The following is a 26447-nucleotide window of genomic DNA, read 5'->3' on the forward strand; positions in this document are numbered from 1 at the left end:
CGAGTCTAATCCAGGGGGGTGGATCTCATGATTAACCCTTACTTTATCCAACGTGTATTTTGTGTTTGGGGTGAGTGTGCGACCTGTGATATGTATAATCACACGAAGCTCTTAAGGCGACTTGTGCGTAAAGAGCAGTTACATTGATTTCTGCCCACATGTAGTACCAGCAGGCACCACGAGGTGGCGATGGGTCAAACACCATTATATTATCAAACTTGGAACAATGGGGTTCAGCTAAATCTAGGGGTCTGGGGTACATGTGGTGAGATCTGTGCCCTGTAAATAGAGCAGCCAGAAATTTTTCTTAGTCCTACCAGTTTCCTGGAAAGCTGAGTGACTACCAACATGGCTGCCATTACAGCTCACAGTGGGTGCGAATCCGATTTCTCCCCCCCCCCTTCTGAATGATGAGTCTACCTGGTTCTATGGGTTCTGGAAATGCTGGATATTAACACATTGACTAATGTTAGGTCCCAATGGGGATGTTACCCAGCTTTCCCAGAGACATAGAAGCTAAGGAAGTGCTCTGCAGTCACAGTGGTCACCAGTATGTGGGCGGAGCATTAGTAAATTGAAGCTTTGTGATGCTCATTGATTGGCTGGATACCTGGCCTGGATCTCTGGGTATGCTTCCTTTTATTATAGGGGTCGGCGTAGTTCTTCTCGTCTCATGTTTCCCATCAATCATAAGCCCCAAGGACAACTTGACTGCAGCTATGAGTATGAGGTGTAATGTGCCTTCAGATTCAGTGCCCAGTCCATGTGGACCCAGTTCAGACACCTTAGGGCCATGAGACTCCATGTGAAAGATTGTGTGACTGATTCTGAGCTGCAGCTCAATATTCTGCTGGTGCAGTCACTGTGTACATACATTACATACATCCTGTACTGATGCTGAGTTACATCCTGTATTATATTCCAGAGCTGTACTCACTATTCTGCTGGTGCAGTCACTGTGTACATACATTACTTATCCTGTACTGATCCTGAGTTACATCCTGTATTATACTCCAGAGCTGCACTCACTATTCTGCTGGAGCAGTCACTGTGTACATACATTACTCATCCTGTATTATACTCCAGAGCTGCACTCACTATTCTGCTGTGCTGCTAATTTACACCGATATGATGTAAGGTCCAGCAAGTTTTGTTCAGACACTGAACCAGCAGGGAATGCAAGGGTTATTCAGCTCTGAAGCAGGTAGAATAGTGAGTGCAGCTCTGGAGTATAATACAGGCTGTAACTCAGGATCAGTACAGGATAAGTAATGTATGTACACAGTGACTGCACCAGCAGAATAGCGAGTGCAGCTCTGGAGTATAATACAGGATGTAACTCAGGATCAGTGCAGGATAAGTAATGTATGTACACAGTGACTGCACCAGCAGAATAGCGAGTGCAGCTCTGGAGTATAATACAGGATGTAATGTATGTACACAGTGACTCACTTTTTGTTTAGATTATATCTGATTTATAAACACTAGAATGGCGATGCATTGAGGATATACTCAAGTTCACATTTTAAATATGTAGAAGTTCACTGATACTCAGAAGTTACCAGTTCTATACATTCAGCCCCTATAGATGTGTACTTTGTATCGGTGACTATGGCGTCCGGTGCAGACTCGGCTGAGGTTGTGCATAAGCGGTAATCTGTGTGAGATTTGAGGCTCTGATGTTTCTAACCTTTTTTTATTTTTAGGGAATTCATCATGAGGTTAATATTTGAAGTCCACTTTGCACGTTGTTTATTACATTTGGTGCATCTTGAAGCCTAGAACGTGTTAGACTACTTTCACATCTGCGGTTTTGAGATCTGGCAGAGAATCGCAAAACTCTTCCGTTTAGATTTACTGCACCTGGAGGCATCCGTTCCATTAAGATGCGGTTGTATTAAATCAAAACTGAACAAACCGGATCTGGCATTAAAGTCATTTAGGTGACTGTTTGTTTTCTTTTTTTTATCTGTCACCTAAATGCCCCCCCCCCCCCCGGGTCACCATGGAGTTGTATTGTTTTTTTTTGTGCCAGATCCAGTTTGTTCTGTCTCGCAGACCAAGTACAAAACCGCAGCCATCTGAGGTGCTATGTCCAGTGTACAAACCTGAACAAGTTGGAACGGATGCTTACTGAATGGATTTATTTATTTTTTGCCATTCATTATGCACGGTGACAAAACGGAAGCGTTTTTCTCCGGTTCTGAGAATCTGCTGCAGATGTGAAAGTAGCTGTACTCCAGTTTTCCTACGCCGCCCCTGTACCGGAGCGAGTCTTTTTTACTTTTTAAAAAGTCTGTCATTAAGGCCTCATGCACACGACCGTTCGGGCCCGCATCCGAGCTGCAGTTTTTGCAGCTCGGGTGTGGACCCATTCACTTCAATGGGGCCCCAAAAGATGTCCACATCTGTTGCTCTGTTCCATGGCCCTGCAAAAAAAATATAACTTGTCCGTTTTACGGACAAGAATAGGCATTTCTACAATGGGCCGCCTGTTCCTGCAAATTGCTGACGGCACACGGGCAGCGTCTGTTTTTTGGTAGATCTGCAATTTGTGGAATGGTCGTGTGCATGAGGCCTACATCTGGGGAGAGATTCATTAGAACTGCTAGCAATGGAATGTGTGGTCTGAAAATGTAAAAAGTCACCAAGCCCCTATTTCATGACTTTTTGAAGGCAGAATTCTGGAGTTTGGGGGATAAATTCCCAAATCCCCCTGCCCCCCCCCCTTTGTGATTTTGTGTAAATTTTTTTTTTTTTTTATATTCTCTGCTTGCTGCCAAAGACTGGAACTATTCTTGTATACCCCATAAGGAGAATACTTTTGACAGCACAGGGTTTGTTCCAGTGTAGACAGTCCTCTGTGAGCCAGGTCCACAGCACAGGAAGTCGGGGCCCTCGCAAACAACCGCTAGTTCAGAATATCTGCTTGTCAAGCCCCTATAGGTCATAGACATTGTAAATGTGAGTCTGACCTCTTGGGACAAATAAGCCATTTTCTACTTCTTCTATTTGTCCCTGGGAAAGCTGGGTTCCCGCCTGGCGCATCCATGGTGGTTGGCGTCCAGCTCGTGTTAGGCTACTTTAACACTTGCGTTCGGGGTTCCGCTTGTGAGTTCCGTTTGAAGGCTCTCACAAGCGTCCCTGAACGGATCCGTCCAGCCCTAATGCATTCTGAGTGGATGCGGATCCGCTCAGAATGCATCAGTCTGGCAGCGTTTGTCCTCCGCTCCGCTCAGCAGGCGGACACCTGAACGCTGCTTGCAGCGTTCGGGTGTCCGCCTGGCTGTGCGGAGGCAAACGGATCCGTCCAGACTTACAATGTAAGTCAATGGGGACGGATCCGTTTGAAGTTGACACAGTATGGCTCAATTTTCAAACGGATCCGTCCCCCATTGACTTTCAATGTAAAGTCAAAACGGATCCGTTTGCACTATCATGAACCCAAAAAAAAAAAAAAAATATTTTTTTTTTATTTTTTTTTTGTTCATGGTAATGCAAACGGATCCGTTCTGAACGGAGCCACCGTCTGCATTAATATGAGCGGATCCGTTCAGAACGGATCCGATCGAACGCTAGTGTGAAAGTAGCCTTAGTTTGACAGTTGGTTCGTATATCGCTGCTCCATGACTTGTGTGAGATTTAATTGTGGCAGCCATGTTTTTTTCACCGAGCTTTCTCAACATCAGATGAGCCAGAAAAACACTTGGCAACAGATGACGTTTACTGATAAATCACACAGGACACGTCCTTTTATTTCAATGCACAATTGGCCATCACGGTGTTAACTTTATTTTTTTTATACAAACCCGCCTCACCAGGTTTGTGAAGAGATGCATCCTTCCCTGCTGCTTGGTCCTGGTGCTGTGGGTCCACCACTGTGTATGTGCAGCTGCAGCCAATGACCGGTCTCAGCAGTCATGTGACCCATGATGTACCACTTGGGGACATGTCACTGCTGAGGCTAGCTACTGGCTGCATGTGACTGTCTGTGCCAGAAATTTATGGGCAATGCCCCCTAGAGCTGAGAAATGTGTAGGGGAGCAGATCTGGCAAGGTTGGTATCTAAAAAAAATAATAATATAGATGTCTGTATTGAACAGCCCCTTTAAGCCTGGGGTTACATGCAGCATTTGTGAAAAATCTAAGGAAGACTACAACCTCCATTCTTTCCTATGGACCTTAGGGAGATACTGAGGTCTTGCAGCCATAGGGGCTGTGGCCGCCGCTGCCCACTTTCCTTCTATTAGGCCCCTTTCAGATGGGCGATGCTTCTGAAATGGAACAGTGAGCCCTTAATAGATTCAGTGGGTCCATTCATGCGGGTGATTTTCTGCATGGACCATCAGGCTGCGCAGAGAAAATTGCAACATGTTCCATCCTGGTTTGATTTCCTTGCGATGAATGGGTCTGCGGGGAATTAATTGCACTGGCGGAGTCCACATCTGTTTGTTTAAAAAGCTTCATATTGTCTGAAACCGGTGTGAATGTATATTTTGTATCAGAACTGTGCACGTTGTATTCCTGCTGCTGCACTGTCACAAGAAGGGTTAATCATCCGTCGCAGGCCATCATCTTAAACCAGGATCCCCTGCCCCCCCCCCCCCCCCCCATTGCAATGGTTTGTGGATCTCCCCCCCCCCCCCCTTCCCAATTAAACATGATCTATACATTTTGTGTTTGACCTGTTAAAGGATCACTCCAGGATAAACTGATCCACTGTGTGCAGGTCTGGCAGGGGGCGGAGCATGACACAGAGTTAAAGAGGTCACCCCCCCCCGCCTCATCTGCATAACACCAGAAAACTGTTTAATTATTGTATAATGAAAAGGTATGTTAATTTCTAATAAACTATTAGTTTTGATTATTTGCAAGATCTCTGCTGGCTGTCAGCAACTGAACATTTTTCCGGTTTGCTTTCAGAGAATGTTCCTGACCTAATGGCGTTTGTTACTTACAATGTATCAGTTCTTCTGTGAATTAAACAGAAATCGCTGTCCACTTCCACGCACCAGCAAAAACTCCTCTGTCAGGACAAATCTTCAGTTTCTGCTTGCTGCCAATGAATGGGAATATTCATTATTGGATCCAGAGAGCATGAAAATTACTTGAGGTATATTAGAAAGGTGCAGAACTTCTACCACAATCCTATAGGTCTGTGAGGGCTAACCCCCGGTCCTCTAGCTGTGGTAAAAACTACAACTCCCAAGATGTGCACTTGCTGGCTGTTCTCAGAACTCCATAGAAATGAATGGAGCATGCTGAGAGTTGTAGGTTAGCCATCACTGTATTACACAGCCCGATTCTGCAGGCGATTGTCGGGAAGCGTCCCTTCCTGGCAACTGCCTGCTTGCTAGTGGAGGAGAACACCAATTACATGCAGCGATCTCCTCCACCGCATGAGAAGGAGCAATCATTCTGCCATCGCTTGTCCCCATGCTGTCTACCGGCGGCATGTAATTAGCACGATCTGCTGCTGGCAAAGGATCACGACTGCTTGTTCATCGGTGGCAGTATTACACTGGCAGATGATCGCTAACAAGCGTTCCTATTTGAGATGAGCGATTTGGATTCCGTTACCACAGACCATAACGCAATTCTATGACTGAATGCCTTTAGAGGCAGTCCGGTATTTATTCTGTCATAATAGAAGTCTATGGGCTGCAAAATAGATCCGTCCCGTTTCCGTTATACAGGGGAGGACCAGCACCCCTGTCGATCACCCTTTTTGGGGCGTCGCCATGCTCAGTGGAGCTCTGGGTGAAGGTAGCCAGTTCCTGGAAGCTCACCAAGCACAGCGCCGTATAGTGGCAGTACTTGGTATTGCAGCTCCGCCCTATTCACTTCAATGGGGTTGAGCAGTAACTAGGCCACGTGACCCATGTACGGTGACATCACACGGCCTAGGAAGAAGCCGTGGCGCTGACAGAGCGTCGGCCTTTTCTAACAGCTGATCGGTGGGGGTATCGGGTGTTGGACACCTATTGATGAACTAACCAGAGGATAAGTCATCTGTATTAATTACCAGATAACCCCTTTAAGGAAGAAGCCTGAATCTTTATAAAGCCAGAGAATTTTATTTTCTAAAAGAAAACGCGACATTTGATTTTTTAAATATTTTTTTTAATTTTTAAACTTTTTTGTATAGCATTAATTGTAAAAACAAAAAATACCAGCATCGTGATTATAAATATTATATTAACAGATAAAATGACATCTCGATTGTAACAAACACAAAGGAAAAAAAAAATATTTTGCAGAGACTGCGCAAAGCACAATATGTGGATTTATACAACGCAGGGGAGGGGAGTCAAATACTTTTGGTGGGGAGGGGTAGACTGTGACAATAAAAAAAAAAAAAAAAAAACCCTGATAATAAATAAATAAATACAAACAAAGCAGATGAATGTAAAATACAATGACCTACATGCAAGAGTGAGGAGTGGGACCCGAACCTTCTTCCTATAAGTGAAATGCGGGTTACGGGAGGTGTTCGGATACATCCAAGATTTCAACAGAACCTTTTTGTTGTTTGCGGTCCGGACTCAGCGCTCATAAGACCTTAAAAATGCCCCTTTGGTATAGTGTAGGCACAGGAAAATTGCTGAAGGCGCCACCAAGTGGCCAATAGTCAGAATTACAGATGAATATGCTTCAAGCAACTGCCAAAGCAGCACAATTCTGCTCTCTGGGCTACTGGAATTGGCCAAATGGCCACCAGATCTGTATTTATGGATCCAAGTCTTTGATTTTTATTTTATATTTTCAGGTTATTAGTTATGGTAATGGAACAAGCGATTAATCAGCAGCTTAAATAAAATCCTCAGGCAGTTTCCTTCCTGTTTCCAACACAATACTCAACAGTTTTCATCTAACTGATAAGTCCACCTATGCCGACCCCCCCCCCTCCCCCCTTTTAAAATCTTAACTACACAGGCACTTGTACGATTGCAACCGCCTGCATAGCTTAGACCTTGATACCTCATTAAAACGTCCTCTATTAATAAAGTCTAATTGTCAGGCAACTATCCCTCCAGATACAACGTAAATCATCCTTCCCCTCTTAAATAAACTTTGCATTACTTACAACTAACCGCCAGCAGGTGTCACTGTTCCCTATAAGTAACCACTGTAATACAACAATGACATCTGCTGGACAAAAGGGAGTATTGCATCCACTGCATTACCATTCCCACTTTGCAATATAAGTTTGGCGTCTAGACTTTTTATATTGATAAAGTTCACTATTAGGAACGGTAAATGATCATTAATAACCGAACCAGGGCACAGACCTCCCTACAGCTGGGGGCGGTTAATATTATGGAAAGTTTCACGGGTGGGAGGGCGTCAAACAATGTAATTTCCTGAGAAATTAAATATTCATGTGGAATGGTGAATACCAGTGGCATGTGGAGCCTTGAAGCGCCGGCTGCACCTCGGTGCTGCAGATCACCGATGACGTAAAAACGACGGCAGTCAGAAAAAATAAAATAAATGAGTAAAACCTGGTAACGTGATTGACCGTGTGAAGCAAAACGTGGCGATTAAGTGATTGTACGGTACGTAGTCTGTTCCATTAATTATGAACGCAAACAACTGATCATTAAAATGACAGAATCTCTCTTTAAATATGCCTCTAATACACCATCCTTATATATACATATGCAATGTACTATTTAGATTAAACTCTGCTTTGTAGTAAAATACGTTATTGATGACGCGAGGGCTCGTGAGCGGGGGCGTGACCACACCTCAGACGTGTCCTCCTGCTGGAGGGAGGTAACACGCAGCAGACTCCAACCCCTTCCCCCCCGGATCCTCTACAATGGTTCCATCCTGTGTCCACCGTTCATTGCTGCCATTTGTGGCTAATGGATTTCGCAGCGCACTTGTAAACCGTATGAAAAGCGACCAATCCCATTAGGTAGCAGCTCTGTCCACTCTGCTCACCAGAGGCAATACGGCGCTGTGATGGTGGGTAGAGTATCCTGTTGGCCCTTCCTGACCAGCTGGGTATAAGCCAGGACAGGCGGGTGGTGGCGGGAGGAGCTGACAGCAGCGGGAAGGGGCGACAACGTTCATGCGTCCCAGCTGACATGGTCCGAGCTCTCTAAGGAACTGCTCTTGGTCTTGTGGGGCGACACCGGGCTTGGGGGGCTGCTTAGGTTGGAGCTATTTGACGCCGTTGAATGTCTTGGTGAATCTGAATCCTGAGGATCAATAAAAATAAATAAAAAAAAGAACAGATTAAAACCTTTGAACACAACACACAGGTGCTTAAAGGGGTATTCCCATCTTAGGATATGCCCCCATTGTCTGATAGGTGCGGGTCCCACGGAAACGGGGAGAGTTGTGGCTGGAGGACCCCGGGTTTCCCAGGGTCCGTCCACCACCAGGCACAGCATGCGCGGCCACTGCTCCCATTCATTTCTATGGGACCGCTCAGCTAGTTTCGGCGGCTCCAAAGAAATGAATGGAGGGCGGCTGCGCATGCGCAGTGCGCACCCTCCTGAACTTTCTCCGTTTTGTTCTCCTTGTCGGTGCGGGTCCCAGAGGTGGGACCCCCACACCTATCAGACAATGGGGGCATATCCTAGCGATATGCCCCCATTGTCTAAGATGGGATAACCCCTTTAAGTAGTAGTCTCTAGTCACATCCAGAGCTGCAAGGAATCAGTCAGCACTGTGATGATACTTTGTGGGAGATGTACTGGACTCTGTAGACACTGGACCAGCAAGGGTTAGCAGGGAGATCACACAACCAAGAACTAATAGGAGACCAACATAAATATTGCACGCAGCTCTGGATGTGACTGGAGTATACCATTTGACCATAATCAGCACAAGCTAAATACAGCAAACTATTACCCTTTCAGCCCAGGGTATTTTCCATTTTCGTTTTTTCACTCCCTGCCTTCCCGAAGAGATACATTTTTTTACTTTTCTCTTAATATTGCATACGAAGGTAGTGGGAAGCGTGGATTTTGGAAAAAAAAACTAAATTCCTCCATAGTTTTATAGGTTTGATTTTAAAGCGCTACCTATGCGGTAAAACTGACCTGTTATCTTCATTCTCCGGGTCTGTGCGTTTACAGCAATACCACATTTTTATTGTTTTTCTTGTGTTTTAATACTTAAAAAACTGTTGGAAAAAAATAATTTTTTCTTTGCATTGCCATATTCTGACCCCCCCATAACTTACTTCTTATATTTATGTCTACGGAGCTGTAGTTTTTATTGATGCCATTGTACAGTGTGCATGACTTTTTGATCACTTTTTTTTTCTTTTTTCTCTGGGAGGTGAATTGGCCAGTGACCATTACGGGAAAAACACGTTTATATTTGAATAGTATGGGCTTTTTGGGATGCGGCGGTGCCTATGATTATTTTTTTTATTGTTTTTTATTATGGGGTTGATTTGAATTCTTATATTTTTAACAAGATTTTTATTTATTTATTTTTTTAACACATATTTTAAGTCCCCTTAGGGGACTTTAACAAGCAACTGTAAGATCACTTGTCCCGTAGACTGCAATGAATTACCACTGCAGCTTTTGGGACATTCAATACATTCCTGCAGGCCTCCTTACAAACTACTGCTGTGATAGCCTCGGATGCTTCAGAGGGACCGAGGCAATCGCAAGGAATGAACGGCCGCCTGGTTGCGGTATGGGGGGAGCTGTTTTGGTCCTGAGTGCACTGTGCTCCCGGGGAAAGCCGCCTTTGGTGCTGTGGTCACAGGATGGGTGGGTCTGCCAGAAAACTCCAAAAGGTGGTCAACCCCTTTAAGATGACCTCTTAGTCTCACCTCTCGTTCATACTCTCGAGCTGGGGCGTCACTTCCTTGGTCGGGTCCTCCAGAAGACAAAGAGCCGTCAGATGGTGATGTCATGGGCTGTCTCTTTGCTCCGTAGCTGCCCCCGGAGAATTCTCGCCGTAAAGCACTGCCGTTCTGTGACGACCCTGCAATGTGAATGAGGCGATTAATGTTTATAAAACTATACGTAGCGATAAATATAAGGAAACTCCACCCACAAGTTGTTTTCAAGACCAAAATGCTGTTCTGACCCATTTCTTATTTATAGAGGCCCTACGCATACAATATATTTTCCCTCTGCAGCTTGCGGTGTTACTTACGTGCAGCCAGTCCGCTGCTAGCGCTCATCGACCGGCCGGGCTCCCCGCGGGACCTTGTGATTGACGGAATACTGACAGAGCCGCTGAACATCGAGCGACTATCCTGGGCCCGGAGGTTCTGTACGGGGCAGAGAGGGGACACGGTTAGGTCTCTACGGGTCATATTCACACGTGGAGAAGAGAGAGTCAACTATAAACCACGGCACCGGGCGCAGTATTTATAAGCAGAGCAGACGGTAAAAGCTCCAGGAGGCGAAAGCCGAGACTGTCCGGACTGGAAACCAACAATGAGATGTCACGTGAGACACACGATGGTATATGACGTTCCCAGGACGAAAGATGTAAGATATGGATGAACCAGAAACAGCCCTAAATATCTGACCCTCCTCCCCCCACGGTCTGTGCAGCTAAAACTGGGATTGTTGTATAATGAAGACTGGAAGAAGAGGCATTGCGGTGGAATACTACATGCACCAGGGGTGAAGGGTCTGCAGTGATGGGGGTTGCCCCCGACTCCAGTCACTATAACTCTGGAGGGAGATCTAGGACCTTCTGTCTTACAAGGAGTAGAGATGCAGGACCTTGAACCAGACGCCCTGGGAGGAGCAGAATACGGGAGGAGCGGAGGGAGCGGAATACGGGAGGAGCGGAGGGAGCGGAATACGGGAGGAGCGGAGGGAGCGGAATACGGGAGGAGCGGAGGGAGCGGAGGGAGCGGAATACGGGAGGAGCGGAGGGAGCGGAATACGGGAGGAGCGGAGGGAGCGGAATACGGGAGGAGCGGAATACGGGAGGAGCGGAGGGAGCAAAATACGGGAGGAGCGGAATACGGGAGGAGCGGAGGGAGCGGAATACGGGAGGAGCGGAGGGAGCGGAATACGGGAGGAGCGGAGGAGCGGAATACGGGAGAGCGGGGAGCGGAATACGGGAGGAGCGGAGGGAGCGGAATACGGAGAGCGGAATACGGGAGGAGCGGAATACGGGAGGAGCGGAGGGAGCGGAATACGGGAGGAGCGGAGGGAGCGGAATACGGGAGCAGCGGAGGGAGCGGAATACGGGAGGAGCGGAGGGAGCGGAATACGGGAGGAGCGGAGGGAGCGGAATACGGGAGGAGCGGAGGGAGCAGAATACGGGAGGAGCGGAGGGGCGGAATACGGGAGGAGCGGAGGGAGCAGAATACGGGAGGAGCGGAGGGAGCAGAATACGGGAGGAGCGGAGGGAGCAAATACGGGAGGACGGAGGGAGCAATACGGGAGAGCGGAGGAGCAGAATACGGGGGAGCGGAGGCAGAATACGGGAGGAGCGGAGGGAGCAGAATACGGGAGGAGCGGAGGGAGCAGAATACGGGAGGAGCGGAGGGAGCAGAATACGGGAGGAGCGCAGGGAGCAGAATACGGGAGGAGCGCGAGGAGCGGAGAGCAGAGAGAGCGGGAGGAGCGGAGAGCAGAGAGCGGGAGGAGTGGAGACTGTGTGGCGTGAGGAGCAGTATAGTGTAACAGAGCATTGGCAAAAATAATAGAAGCCATATCAAGAGCTAAGGAGCAATGACTGAGATAAATGAGCAGTGATGTGGTGTGACGGAGCAATGACAATGTGGGGAGTGCTCCTCCTGTAAATGTGAAGCGCCATGGCAGGAAGCAGTATGAATGGGTGACATAGAGGCGTAAGGTGCTGATGGGCGTGTGCCATGGAGCTATAGGAGGCAGAAACATGGAGCTGTAAGGAGCAGAGGTCAGAAGCGTTGACATGGAGCCAGGAACACCACACAGGTTAGTACAGCGAAGGGGCTCGGCTGTGCATACCCTGTGAGAGCCAGGGGTAGTGCTGAGAGACGGGGAGGAGTAGGAGGAGGTGGCGGGGTGTACGGGATCGGAGGACAGAAAGTTTTCAGCAGAATTTGCAGTCATGTGATAGACGTGCTCAAAGTTGCTTGGAGTGGAGATCAGGCTGGAGTGATGGCGGAGGGGGGATGGATTAGGGGACCTGGGCTAGTAAAAAACAGAACAAAGACACAATCAACGCGGAGAACGACTCCAGTGTCACCAGTAGGCAAAGTCAACAAGGGAGATCTCTCGCTGCTGCAGTGGCTACATGGTGCCTTTATTTCCAGCAGCACAAATTTCTTTCCAGTCCTGAAAGTTTGTTACAATGTATCAGCGCAGGTAAAACATATCAGAATGGAGTCCAGTGGATTGTCTAGACTGGATACAATCGTAACAAACCTTCATCTGGGAGAAGCGTTAGGTCTGTACAGGATTTTAGTCTCTGAATGTAGACAGCAAGCGGAGATCTTGAAAATGGTACAGAATAGAAACAGAGTATATTAAAAAGCTGCAGAACTTTCAGTTGTGCCTTGATTACAGGTTGAATACATGAAATAATGTAAGTTGAAGATGCTGCCCTAGTCTTGTTGGGGATCTGCCGGTATTGCTAAATTAAGTGGGCGCTGAATGATCAATATGCCACGTATGAGCAGGCGTGTTCTTCCAGAGCAAGAGTCATACTTGGTGCCCACAGAGGGTTAACCTAATGGGATCAGAATCAGAGTTTGGGATTGTATGGTGTGCCTGGCATCAAGCTGAAAAGGACACCTGGGAGGAGAGCCCTGACCGTCAGCCAATCACAATGTAATCTTCTGACTTTCAGCTCCTCCCAGCCATCACAATGCCTAGGAATGCTCTCAGCAATGCCGATTGGTGGAGAGACAGCGTTCTTCTTACTATGCTCCTCCCACGCGTTCTTTTTAGTTGGATGACAGACAGGAACATTCAGTAGCAACTAGGTTAACCCTTTACAGCCACCTAACAGATTACTTTGCTTCCTGAGCGCGCAGACGGCTTCCTATATGAGGCCCTCACTGATCCTCTCCTTTAGTCGGTCATTAACAGGACCTCACAGGTGCCGGATTATCAGACAATAAAAGATAGGATATAAAACTTACTAGAGGACAGAATATAACACTGACAAAATCTGCGGCCATCACTTTAGTCAGGGGAGCCTCATAATGTGTCATCTGCTAAAGGGGGTTTCAGAGATTTTGGCCGACCCTATGGATAGATCATCAATATCAGATCAGTCTGACTCCTGACACCCCTGAAGATCAGATATCTGAATAGCCGGCGGTGCTCCGCTGACTACTGCTGCCTCTTCCGGCCGGTGACATAACATTCCTCAGTCACATGGACTAGTGAATGAGCTGCAATACCAAGCACATCCACTATACAATGTGCGGCGCTGTGCTCGGTTAGGTGTAAGGAGGCCACTGTGGGTGCCTCAAACAGCTGGGATGCAGGGAGTCGGACTTCCACAGATCTGATCATCAATTTCAAACACCCGAAAAACCTCTTAAAATTACAGATGAAGTTTTGCGATAAAAATTTTTGGACTATCAGATGCCGGAGTAAAGGAATTTCTCTGTGGATTCTTCATATGTAGTGACATTTAAAAAAAAATATTAAGTCATCAGCCCTGGTCAACTCAGACTCCTCCCATTTATCAGGCAGCCGCTTGTCTCTCACCTTAGGTAAGTCTTTAAGTATTTGGATGCCGTCTCCGGGCCCCATGTGTGCTATGTGGTTGAAGTTTGTCGGGTTGGAAATGAGCTTGTTTCTCATTTCTGGGTCTCGTAACATCTCCCTGCAAGATAGAAACCGGTGTAAAGAGTATTTCCTCCCGAGAACCAGATACATCCTGTATTATACTCCAGAGCCGCACTCACTATTCTGCTGGTGCAGTCACTGTGTACATACATTACTTATCCTGTACTGATCCTGGGTTACATCCTGTATTATACTCCAGAGCTGCACTCACTATTCTGCTGGTGCAGTCACTGTGTACATACATTACTTATCCTGTACTGATCCTGAGTTACATCCTGTATTATACTCCAGAGCTGCACTCACTATTCTGCTGGTGCAGTCACTGTGTACATACATTGCATTACTTATCCTGTACTGATCCTGAGTTACATCCTGTATTATACTCCAGAGCTGCACTCACTATTCTGCTGGTGCAGTCACTGTGTACAGACTTTACATTACTTATCCTGTACTGATCCTGAGTTACATCCTGTATTATACTCCAGAGCTGCACTCACTATTCTGCTGGTGGAGTCACTGTGTACATACATTACATTACTTATCCTGTACTGATCCTGAGTTACATCCTGTATTATACTCCAGAGCTGCACTCACTATTCTGCTGGTGCAGTCACTGTGTACATACATTACATTACTTATCCTGTACTGATCCTGAGTTACATCCTGTATTATACTCCAGAGCTGCACTCACTATTCTGCTGGTGCAGTCACTGTGTACATACATTACATGACTTATCCTGTACTGATCCTGAGTTACATCCTGTATTATACTCCAGAGCTGCACTCACTATTCTGGTGGTGCCGTTCCTTGTGTATATAGATTATATTACTTATCCTGGGCTGATCCTGAGTGCAGCTCTGGAGTATAATACAGGAGGTAACTCAGGGTCAGTACAGGATAAGTAATGTAATGTATGTACACAGTGACTCCACCAGCAAAATAGTGAGTGCAGCTCTGGAGTATAATATCATAACTGTGTAAAGAGGTTTTCCATCTCATAGCAAAACTTAGTATGGGCCCCCTGCACCTAGTTTCCCAGTGTACATGCATCAATCACTCCAAGGCAAGGCAGAACATACGCCCCAGATTTATAATAAATTAACTTTTTTTTTTTATAAGTGAAAGAAATTTTAATTAAGTACAAATGCAGTAAAAAGTTGTCTTTGGCCTCACCTACTTTATCTGACTTTTATGTCAGAAAAAGTAGAGCAGGTGCTTTAAATATATGGCACTCATTATAAACACTGTATTTCTCAATGTATTTACACCAGAAAACAGGCAAAAATACATTGATAAATATCCTGCCTCTGTTCTATAACAAAGCTAGCTGACCGCAGCCACCACTAGGGGGAGCTCCTACCGGCAACTGCCGGGAAGCTGTAATAATCTCTTTGCATTGAGCTCCCCTAGTGGCAGCTTTGTGAAAATGCTGTATTTGCAGGCAGGGAAAAGTAGAGCAAGTTATGTGCGGGCCCCACCCTCCCCCGGACCCCCTAGTAGTCGCGTGGGTCTGCCTCTATTGCAGGTACGCCACCGGTTCCATGCCGATTAGCAGTCTCTTCAAACAGCTGTTATCTGTGAGCGCTTAGGCCTCTTCCCCGGTCAGTAACGTCACGTTCGTCAGTCACATGGCCTACCTGCATCTCAGTCCCTTTCAAGTGAATGGGCCTGGGGTGCAATACCAAGCGCGGCCACTTTACAATGAATGGCGCACGTGAGCTGTGAAAAGGTCATGGCGATCACCGAAGCCTCTTCGAAAAGCTGATCGGCAGAGGGTGCCGGGTGTCTGAGCCCCACCGATCAGATATTGATGACCCATCCTGAGTACAGCTCATCCATATTTTCCTTCTGGAAAACCCCTTTAATGATATAGCAATCCTCAATTCATGAGGCAGAGGCAAGAAAATGGGTAGGATATTTCTAATGAAGACTTTGCTCTGAGGGCAATACGAAGGCTGAAATACGCAGCTAAACCGTGGCTTTCTATCCACAAAGGGCATCCGTCAGCAGTTTTGTACTTATGACACTGGCTGACCTGTTACATGTGCACTTGGCAGCTGAAGGCGTCTGTGTTGGTCCCATGTTCATATGTGTCCGCATTGCTGAGAAAAATGATGTTTTATTACATGCAAATGAGCCTCTAGGAGCAACGGGGGCGTTGCCATTACACCTAGAGGCTCTACTCTCTCTACATCTGCTGCGTCCTCTGCACTTTGATTGACAGGGCCAGGGAGTGAAAACGTCATCACACCTGGCCCTGTCAATCAAAGTGCAGAGGGCGCAGCAGTTGCAGAGAGAGCAGAGCCTCTAGGTGTAATGGCAACGCCCCCGTTGCTCCTAAAGGCTCATTTGCATATATTAGAACATAATTTTTCTCAGCAATGCGGGCACATATGAACATGGGACCAACACAGATGTCTTCAGCTGCCAAGTGCACATGTAACAGGTCAGCCAGTGTCATAGGGACAAAACTGCTGACAGATGCCCTTTAAATTGATTGGTGCTGGGTAGTTTATCTACAGAAAGAGGACGGGCGCTTTAAGTGATCTCCTACCTCCTCTGCTGCATTCTCTCCTCCTCTGGGATGCGGAAGGAGTACCTCCGTTTGTTGTTGATATTCCTCACCATTTGCTTCCGACTATTGTCTGACGTTTCGGGAACAACCAGCTCGTCCCCTTCTAAAGACAATGGAGTAAAGTAAGGTCAGAGGTGGCCCGAGAGGGAGATGGATGTATTTGGTAGGCGATGGGGGCGACATTGCAACAATGGGAATGTGTCCAGCTGCTCCAGACACTCATGTCTGAGTGATCATTAAGAAGCGAGAGGAAATGAAACAAGACGGCAGGAAGAGCGACACTCACCGGCCATTTTATTCTTGAAATATATGAGTCGGATCGTTTCCAATCCCAGAAGATTGAGTGAACCTTCTGTATTCAGTGGACGCACCTGAGGGCAAAAGGGTCGAGGTTCAGGACAGAAAATTTCACAAAAAGTCGTCTTGAGATGTGAAAAATGCATCGAAAAAGCGCGTTAAACTGGTTGGTGCTCCCTCTACAGCAATGGCAGCGGGCGTACACTGTGATTGTCATCAAGCTGAAAAGGACAGCATTGGGAGGAGCATCCCGTCTATTGGCTGGCGTCAGCCAATCAGCAGCGCTAAGAACATTCCTATTAATTCTAACTGGCTGACAGACGGCAGCTCACAAGGCTCCTCCCAAGAGTCATTTTCAGTTGGATGCCAAAAAGGACAACTCTTTCACCTCAGGTTGAACGGTTACCTTCTTAAGGGGAATAGTCTGAATCCACTCCATGGAATTAATGTCGTAGACGTCGACCGGCATTTTCACTGTACACAGAGAGGTACGGGGCGTTGTAGCCTGCAAGTGGAAGAAGGCGACAGACACGGTCAGTTGTAAGACACTACGTCCTTGATCTGGCTACTGGTGGCGGAGAGTCATCCACATAGACTGCGTGCAGCAGTTACTGCCAAATGTGCTGCTAAATACAGACACAAAGGGGTTAAATACTTATGCAATAAAGGTGTTTTCTAGGACTATCCTATCGATGTCAGATCGTCAGAGACCCCCCCACTGATCAGCTGACTGAAGGGGCCATGGCGTTCACTGTCCCCTTCATTGATTACTAAGCACAGCGCCACACATTTGGCTGTGGCTGTGCCTGGTACTGCAGCTCTAGCTACAAACAGTCCATCAATATAACAGTCCTTGAAAACGGCTTGAAACTGTTGTGGGTAATGAACGTAGAACACTTTGCAGAGATTGTTTCATGAAAAGTCCTTTTTATCTAGGAACGTACAACATTTTGTTTTAAAGATTTCCAAAGGATGGAGGGGGGTGCCAAAGCTGCCACCACTAGGGGAAAGCCAAGGAGCTTGCCAAGACCAATTTATTGTGTTCAATGGCAGCTATATCAATTTGTATGCGGTGAGCTCCCCCTAGTGGCGGTTGCAAGAAGATAGAATTTCATCAGCAGGGGATTTGGAACTCTGTCTCAGGAAAACGTAGTTCTGACTGTAATACAGATATGTTATTAAAAATACTCTGCACTGATTTTTGGACCTACACAACATGTACAGTGAGAAATGTAGACCCCCCCCCCAGACACTTACAGCACGCTGATGGAGCCGCCGGCCACATGAGTTCCTGCTGCCGCGACCTCCGACCCTGGCAGTCAACATAAACACCAACGCTGCTAAAACACAGCAGGTATTCCTTATTCGAGATCTCCACTGCGCAAATGGCGTCCGTGGGCTGTTGCGTGATGAATGATAGCGTGTGGTCGTCGGCGTGGAGAAGGCTGTACGGGCTCCCCTCGGCATGTAACGGATACCGGATAAATCCCGACTGATAGCCCACGCAGAGGCGCTCGTTGAAGATGGCCATCCACTGGACGTTGCCAGGGACCTGGATCTCCTTGATCTTTTTGTGGCGGCTCTTGCTTTGGTTCAGTTCGTAGCAGAGAACCTGCCTCTTCATGGACACGCACAGGCAGGTGAGGGCCCCGTGCCGCACCTGACCGGACACTATACCCTGGCAGCCCTTTGTCTCGGCCAGTTTGAAGAACTCAGTCTCTCTCCCGTCCAGCGAGGCCATAGGATAAAGCCGGACGTGGCGGTTCCTTCCTGATATGACGGCGATTAGCTGCTCGTTCGGTATAAGCTCCACCTGGTGAACCTTCTTGTTGTCTCCAACTCTTATGATCTCTATGGAGAATGTACAGAAGGGGAAACAGTCAGCACCTACTCCCCTACCAGACAAGTAGCAGTCTATGGACAAAGGGCTCAGTGGCTTTTGCTCTCTCACAACCCTAGTCATGACTTTTCACCATTTATACCAATTTTGTGCCATGTAGAAAGTATCTGTTGCTGGAAACAATCAACAAGTAGGCAAGAAGTAATCCATTTCTCTTGGTTTTAACCCCTTAGTCACTAAGGTGCCTTAGTCTGGGCGTGAGCATTAAATAGGTCCCCCATGCAGTGGACAGTGGGGGCTCGGTTTTAACCCCTTAGTCACTAAGGGGCCTTAGTCTGGGCCGCAGCCTTTTCACGTGAGCGTTAAATCCTGCTTAAACAGCCCGGACCGGCAGGAGCGCCGATCTAGGCTGTTTAACCCCTTACATGCCGCAGGCAATAGCGCCTACCGCATGTAAGTGGTGACAGAGGGAGTGGACCCCTTCTGTCTCCCATCGGCACCCCGCAAATGCGATCGTGGGGTGCTGATGTGTGTATAGGAAGGCTTTGGGCCTACACTAGGAGCGTTCTCCAGGAGGCAGCGCCTCTCTGGCGCAGCCTGCTGATCAGTGTCGGTATAGCACTGATATTAAAATGCAATGCACTACAAGGATAATGCATCGTATTTTAGAAGCAAATCAAAAGATTGCCTGTTATAGTCCCCTTTTGGGACTATTAAGTGGTAAAAAAAAATATAAAAACAAATTTTATTTAAAAAAATTCCAATAAAGAAAAAGTATTTTTCCATAGAAAATACACTTTAAAAAAAAAAAGGCAAAAATAAAATCTCCCCTACATGTTTGGTATCGCCACTTCTCTAACGACTCACACTACACAAATATCATGTAAATTATTCTCTACGGTGAACGCTGTAAAAAAATAAAAAATGGCAGGATTTATTCTTAGTCGCCAAAGAAAAAACTTAATAACATGTGATCAAAAAGTGTTATTTACCCCAAAAATGATACCAACGATACAAACAAGTTGTCCTGCAAAAATCAAGACCTCACACAAGTCCATAGAATGAAAAATAAAAAGGTTATGGGTCCTGGGATGCGGCGATGCAAAAAGATTTTCTTCTTTTTAAAGGGGTTCTGTTTGTACAAAAGTAGTAAAATGTAAAATAAAGCTATGGGGGTCATTTATTATACTGAAAAACGCCTATATTAGGTGTATTTCAGGTGCAGGTGGCAGGCACAAGGGTTAGCTGCACCGCTATCTGCGACTTCTCCCTCCTCACGCGAGGTCTAAAATTGTGGGCGTGGAGTGGGGACGGGACGGGTCGGCAGGCCCGTCTCAATCATCATTTTCTACGCCTGTTTTTGGAGTAGAAAATGTTCTAAAGCCGTCTTACATGTAGATAGCGGGGGATGTGCCGAAGTTATGGAGAGGCCGGCACCTCTTCATAACTTCTGGCGGATCCACCGCCAGCTATCGGGCTTTATTAAAGGGGTTCTGCAGTTTGTTTAAACTGATGATCAATCCTCTGGATAGATCATCAGAATCTGACCGGCGGGGGTCCGACACTCGGGACCCCCGCCGATCAGCTGTTTGAAAAGGCAGCAGCGCTGGCGGTAGTGCCGCGGCCTTCTCACTGTTTACCGCAGGCCCAGTGACGTCACGACTAGTATCACTGGCCTGGGCGGGGCTAAGCTCTCTTCACTTGAATGGAGCTTAGCCCCGCCCAGGCTATTAATACTAGTCGTGACGTCACTGGGCCAGCGGGTAAACAGTGAGAAGGACGCAGCGCAGCTGGAGCGCCGCTGCCTTCTCAAACAGCTGATACCAGGGACCCCCGCCGATCAGAGGATAGGTCATCAGTTTAAACAAACTGCAGAACCCCTTTAAGACCGGCATCTAAAACCCCTATATTTTTTTGCCCCCTAAAATGGCACCATTAAAAACTACAACTTATCAGGCAAAAATCAAGCCCTCATAAAGCTACATAGACAGAAAAATTTAAAAGTTATAGCTCTTGGAAGGTGGCGATGAAAAGAGGAAGAAAAATGCTTAGTCAGTGAGGCCCAAAACAGGCTGGTCACTAAGTGGTTAAGATTCCTGCTTGCTGTCGTTCAATAGGAACCCCCAATTGTTTACTTCCAGTTAAAAAAATCTGTCTGATGAGCCACGCATCTGTGCCCATCAAATGACCAAGACTAAATGAAATCGTCTTTTAGAATGCCAGCAAGCAGAGATCTTGAAAAACATAAAAAATTGATAGACAATAAATTTTCTAATTTTCTGTCTCTGATCAAACAAGCAGCCTCTCATTAAAGGGGTTGGGCCATCTCACAAACGTCTAGAAAGGGGGCCCCCAAAGCAAAGGAGAATACACTGCGCATGTGCGGTATGTTCTCCATTTACTTTCATAGGAGTTCCGAAAAGAGTAGAGCAAACTCGCATGACTATTTCCAGAACTCCCATAGAAGTGAACAGAGAGCGCACTGCGCAAGCGCAGCCACTATGCACCTCTATGGCAGTTCCAGAATCAGCTGAGCCGTTGCTTGGCTGATTTCAGCATTCCCATAGACGTGAATGAGTCGGCGGTGGCAGGGCTTGCGCAGTGTCTCCTCGTTCACTTTGGGGGCCCAGTTCTGGAGAAAGGTGTGTGTCCTACACCTACCGGACGTTGGTGGCACATCCTAGCGATATGCCAGCAAAGTGCAAGATGGGCCAACCTCTTGAAGTAGAGGAGGGAAAAAAAATGAAAACCGCTGATAAAATGGGAATTTGTCATTTTCCGTCCTACCGTCTTTGGTGACGTGCACAACAAACAGTCCTTCCTCATTTCCGAGGGCTATTCGTTCATGATCTGCAAGAAATTAAAGCAAATCAAGATACATCGTTAATTAAAAGCACAAAGGCCGACCGAATGACACTCTAGGACTGTAGCAACCAATCAGATCCATGCGTCTAGTCACATGAGAGCTGGACTGTGATTGGCTGCTCTGGGCGAGGGCTTCTTTATGTCATTAGCGCCAGATTCTAATCCCGCAGACCTCACCGAGAATGGAGGCGGACTGTGTGTTCTTGATGAGTGGCAGTGTGCTGTCGTACGCCTCTTTAGGCACGTAGACGGATCGGTCCTTCAGCTTGTTCTTCTTCAGGATCCGGTGCAGCTCGTTCAGCACGCCCACCCACTTGCTCTTGTCGCTCTCGCTGTCTGCCAGGAACAGGACGGAGCATTTATTGCTGGACGCCGACAGCTGGGACGCCGTCACCTTGGGGAGGAGGAGGAAGAGGAAATGCTTTATAAAACACATTGTAACTGTTTTATTGCATCTAAAATAAGAAAGAAAGCAATTTTTATTTTATTTTTTAACAGTTTTTAACAGTCTTCATAAAGAATGTTGTAAATGATCAGTATCTGATCAGAGGGGGCCTAACACCCGGGACCTCCGCCGATCAGCTGTCTGACAAGGCACCGGTGCCCCTGTGAGTGGAGTGGCCACTTACGTCACATTTATTAGTCACGTGGCCTAGGCGCAGGTCAGACCCATTCAGGGCTGCAATACCAAGTACAGCCACTATATAATGGACGGCGCTGTGCTTGGTAAGCTGCAAGACGACCGCAGCGCTCACAGGAGAGCCTGTGCCTTCGCAAACAGCTGATCGACAAGGGTCCTGGGTGTCAGACCCCCACCGATCAGATACTGATGGCCTGTCCAGAGGCGAAAAAGCCTTTTAATTTCTGTATGCAGTTCCTATGCAGAATTAGGCTTCTGCACAGTGACGGACTATAACAAAGGCTGCCATAAACAGCACTCCACCATTGTTCCTGAGAAGTGTCACTTACTCTAAAAATGCAGGGAATATCCTTGCGATTGGCGTGGATGACGTCCGAGGCCAGGACTGAGCTCACGGCAAACTCCTCGTCCCTGCAGCAAACACAAAATTAGGCATCAGACACTCGGCCACTACAATTACTTCACAGAACGGACATGGACGCCATCACTGCTGCTATGAAGCTGTCACTCTGCTCTGGTGATGTGGATGAAGTCGCTCTGCTAATGCACGTCTCCACCTCCGGAGAGTTAGAATTACCATAGAGAATTAATCTACATATCAGTTCAAGCATCTCTGTGCTTACAGATCATTAATGATCCTGTAGTGACCGATTTACTGCCTGTGTTATATCACAGTCAGAATTTTGCAAGCTCCACAGCTGAAATCCCCCAGCATTCCCTGCAGGTTTACTGTCTGCACAAAGTTTGTTTTGATGATTTGCATTGCAGACAGTGTTTGACTGAAAGACAAGGATGTAACTCAGGATCAGTACAGGATGAGTAATGTATGTACACAGTGACTGCACCAGCAGAATAGTGAGTGCAGCTCTGGAGTATAATACATGATGTAACTCAGCATCAGTACAGGATAAGTAATGTATGTACACAGTGACTGCACCAGCAGAATAGTGAGTGCAGCTCTGGAGTGTAATACAGGATTTTACTCAGGATCAGTACAGGATGAGTAATGTATGTACACAGTGACTCCAACAGCAGAATAGTGAGTGCAGCTCTGGAGTATAATACAGGATGTAACTCAGGATCAGTACAGGATAAGTAATGTATGTACACAGTGACTCCACCAGCAGAATAGTGAGTACAGCTCTGGAGTATAATACAGGATGTAACTCAGGATCAGTACAGGATAAGTAATGTAATGTATGTACACAGTGACTGCACCAGCAGAATAGTGAGTGCAGCTCTGGAGTATAATACATGATGTAACTCAAGATCAGTACAGGATAAGTAATGTAATGTATGTACACAGTGACTGCACCAGCAGAATAGTGAGTGCAGCTCTGGGGTATAATACAGGATGTAACTCAGGATCAGTACAGGATAAGTAATGTATGTACACAGTGACTTCACCAGCAGAATAGTGAGTGCAGCTCTGGAGCATAATACAGGATGTAACTCAGGCTCAGTACAGGATAAGTAATGTAATGTATGTACACAGTGAATCCTCCACTCAGGAGTAGCAAAGGATCAACTTTATGTAGATTAAGGCTAGGTCTACACGACGACATTTGTTGCGCGACATACAACTACACTGCAGAACACATAGTGCAACAGCACTCTACAAACCAAAAGTAGAGTACAAAAGTAATTTACATTGCAAATGCTGTGCTAATAACTTAGAGATGCTTAGCAAATACATTTTGTACAAAATCATTTGAGCCCGTCTGCCGCACGCCAAGGCGATCTCTATAAGACGGGTCCTAACACTAAAGCTCACCTGTTGGGTGCCATAACAGCGAACATGAAATCCAGGAAGTGCAGGTACCACATGCATGCTGGGCCCCTTTTGATTTATGTCTGTGTGGAGCCACAATGGCCTTCATTGAATCCAGGGGCTACAAATACCAGCATGCATGTGGGACCTGCACTTCCTGGATTTCATGGTCGCTGTTATGGCACCCAACAGGTGAGCTTTAGTTTTAGGACTCATCTTCTAGAGATCGCCTTGGCGTGCGGCAGACGGGCTCAAATGATTTTGTACAAAATGTATTTGCTAAGCATCTCTAAGTTATTAGCACAGCATTTGCAATGTAAATTACTTTTGTACTCTACTTTTGGTTTGTAGAGTGCTGTTGCACTATGTGTTCTTCAGATGTATATTTGCAGCCACATCAGCAACGTGCACCTGCGCATTGGGATGTGCTGACCCCTCCCCCCTTTTGTGTTTCTAATACAACTACACTGCAACATTTGTAGCGCAACATTTTGTTTCACCAATGTTGCGCGACAATTTTTATAATGGCAGTCTATGGTATCTCGAATGGATTTTCTGCAACTGTTGCGTCGCAGTCGCAGCATGTTGCAGTGCGACACCATAGACTGCCATTATAAAAATTGTTGTGCGACATTAGTGCAACAAAATGTCGCGCGACAAATGTTGCAGTGTAGTTGTATGTCGTGCGACAAATGTCGTCGTGTAGACCTAGCCTAATTCTACATATAAAAAGTGCATTATGTTCATAGGTATAATACAGAGCAGAGGGGGCACACTCACTATAACAAGGGAGTGCAAAAACGGGTTGCACACAATGATAAACAAAGACAGAGCCAAGAAAACCGCAATGACAATGCACATCTAATTATATAAAAAAATGTATAAAGCAATTTTATTGTAAAAGACACACAGACACAGACAGACAGTGTCTGTGTCTTTCACAATAAAATTGCTTTATACATTTTTATATAATTGGATGTGCATTGTCATTGCGGTTTTCTTGGCTCTGTCTTTGTTTATCATTATGCTCATAGGTGGACATATGCGTGAAAAGGTCTGTACTGTAATCTTATATACTTGCCTCATATCAATCACTTGACTCACTACACAAGATGGCTGAGACGTCTTCCCTTCTGGTATGTCATATAAGAAGAGCTTGAAATCACAGACCACAGCCAGAGCCCGCTGCCAGCCCTTCTTCACCCCGGCTGGCTTGGGCACCTGAAAAGAGAAACCAATGATGTCATTATGATACCATCCAGTATATAGCCCCTGTGCCATTCAAAATAGCACTTGGTTCAGTGTGGAGAGATCCCTTTATCTGCCCCCTGCAGTGACCTATGACAAAGATGAGCTGCCACAGCAGTCAACAGGTAAGGTTGTCATAGGGACATAAGAGCAGAGAAGCTGGGGCTTTAATCAATCCTAAGCACTACAGAAGTTCCAGCATCTCAAGATGGCGCGTCTGACAGCCAGCATGTGTCACTTACACGGACATGGCCTTCATAAGCTGTCCCGATTCCTTTCTGGGGGTCGATGCCCAAGGGTCCCTTGGTCTGGTCAGGAGGGATGGGGCACACAGAGGGGGCTTTATCCGCACAGGTAACATGGCAAGAAAAACCACACACTGGAAAGAAAAGAAAAAAAGAAGAGATCTTGTCATTCCTGACCAGTTTTAGCCATTACTAGAAGGGGTCCCTTAATGGATCCCCAACAATCAGCAGTAATCAGGAGCGCCACCGCAGGAGAAAATAAGTATTGCACCACGCCAACTGAAGTCAATTCGCTGTCAGTGTACTGCATGAGTAGATTAGGTCCTCTAGGTGGCGCTAATAGAGGAGAGCAACCCCAAATAATAGGTTTTCTACACCAGACCCCTGCTCTAACTACTATGGGTACTCACCTTCACAGGTGCAGCCCTGTCGGATGAGCCCCACCATCAGAGAGGTGCACTGGTTACACTTTGTTGGCGTGTTGAAGGTCTTGACCACAAACTGATGACCTTTGGGCTACGAAACAAGAATAAAAATCTCAATCTCTGCGCAGAGACACAACTGTGTACAGCGCTGTATTATTAAAGGGGTTATCCGTCATCTGGTTCTTAACCAATGTGTAAAATTGTGGGTTGTAACCAGGCCTGGATCATATGCACAATGTGACCCAGGAAGTGGAAGAAAATACCAGACAGCGACTCTACCTATCAACCGAATGGATCAGGGTGCACACCTCTCGGTCCACCCAGACCGCACGAACAATGGAAAAAGCAATAGACAATGAGGGGCACTCCACGTTTGGGAAAAGAGAGCAGCAAGTGTCTAGTGGCTAAGTCAATAATATATATTTATTACATATTCACTATAGGGAGCCAATACATAAAACAGTAAAAACATCCATAAAATATAAACAATAGATTCGGGTTCCCCTTAATGACCTTCGAAATTTACAGGCAGACACCATGAAATTTATATGGGCTGGCAAACGGGCCAGGATCTCCGGGTCCACGATGTGTAGGCATAAATCGCAGGGAGGTCTCTCTGTTCCGGATTTCATTAAGTATTACAAGGCGGCAGGCTTGGCTCAGTTGTTCTTGACCCATTTAAAGCCGGAGGCCCTCCCCCTGTGGGTATCGCTGGAACAGTCCCTTTGCGCTCCCTGGACCTGGAGATCCTTGCTCTGGAACACCACCCCCCTACCCCCGACCATACGTAAAGCCTCTCCATTG

The 26447-nt window shown here is 46.7% G+C and overlaps 1 protein-coding gene across 1 annotated transcript in view; it reads right to left on the reverse strand.

The window, feature by feature from the left end:
• Positions 1 to 6107: 6107 nt before the first annotated feature.
• Positions 6108 to 26447, reverse strand: part of CDC42BPA (CDC42 binding protein kinase alpha) — a 157453-nt gene continuing 137113 nt past the window's right edge. The window contains 16 exon segments of the mRNA XM_044288549.1: positions 6108 to 8210; positions 9809 to 9963; positions 10138 to 10255; positions 11940 to 12125; positions 13656 to 13773; positions 16292 to 16415; positions 16599 to 16683; positions 17016 to 17072; positions 17074 to 17114; positions 17867 to 18460; positions 21237 to 21299; positions 21492 to 21708; positions 22284 to 22365; positions 24807 to 24946; positions 25216 to 25352; positions 25629 to 25734. Of these exon segments, the coding sequence (XP_044144484.1) occupies positions 8079 to 8210; positions 9809 to 9963; positions 10138 to 10255; positions 11940 to 12125; positions 13656 to 13773; positions 16292 to 16415; positions 16599 to 16683; positions 17016 to 17072; positions 17074 to 17114; positions 17867 to 18460; positions 21237 to 21299; positions 21492 to 21708; positions 22284 to 22365; positions 24807 to 24946; positions 25216 to 25352; positions 25629 to 25734 (2355 nt within the window). The 3' untranslated portion in view covers positions 6108 to 8078.

Source organism: Bufo gargarizans, chromosome 4 (assembly GCF_014858855.1).
Source record: "Bufo gargarizans isolate SCDJY-AF-19 chromosome 4, ASM1485885v1, whole genome shotgun sequence".
NCBI lineage: Eukaryota > Metazoa > Chordata > Amphibia > Anura > Bufonidae > Bufo > Bufo gargarizans.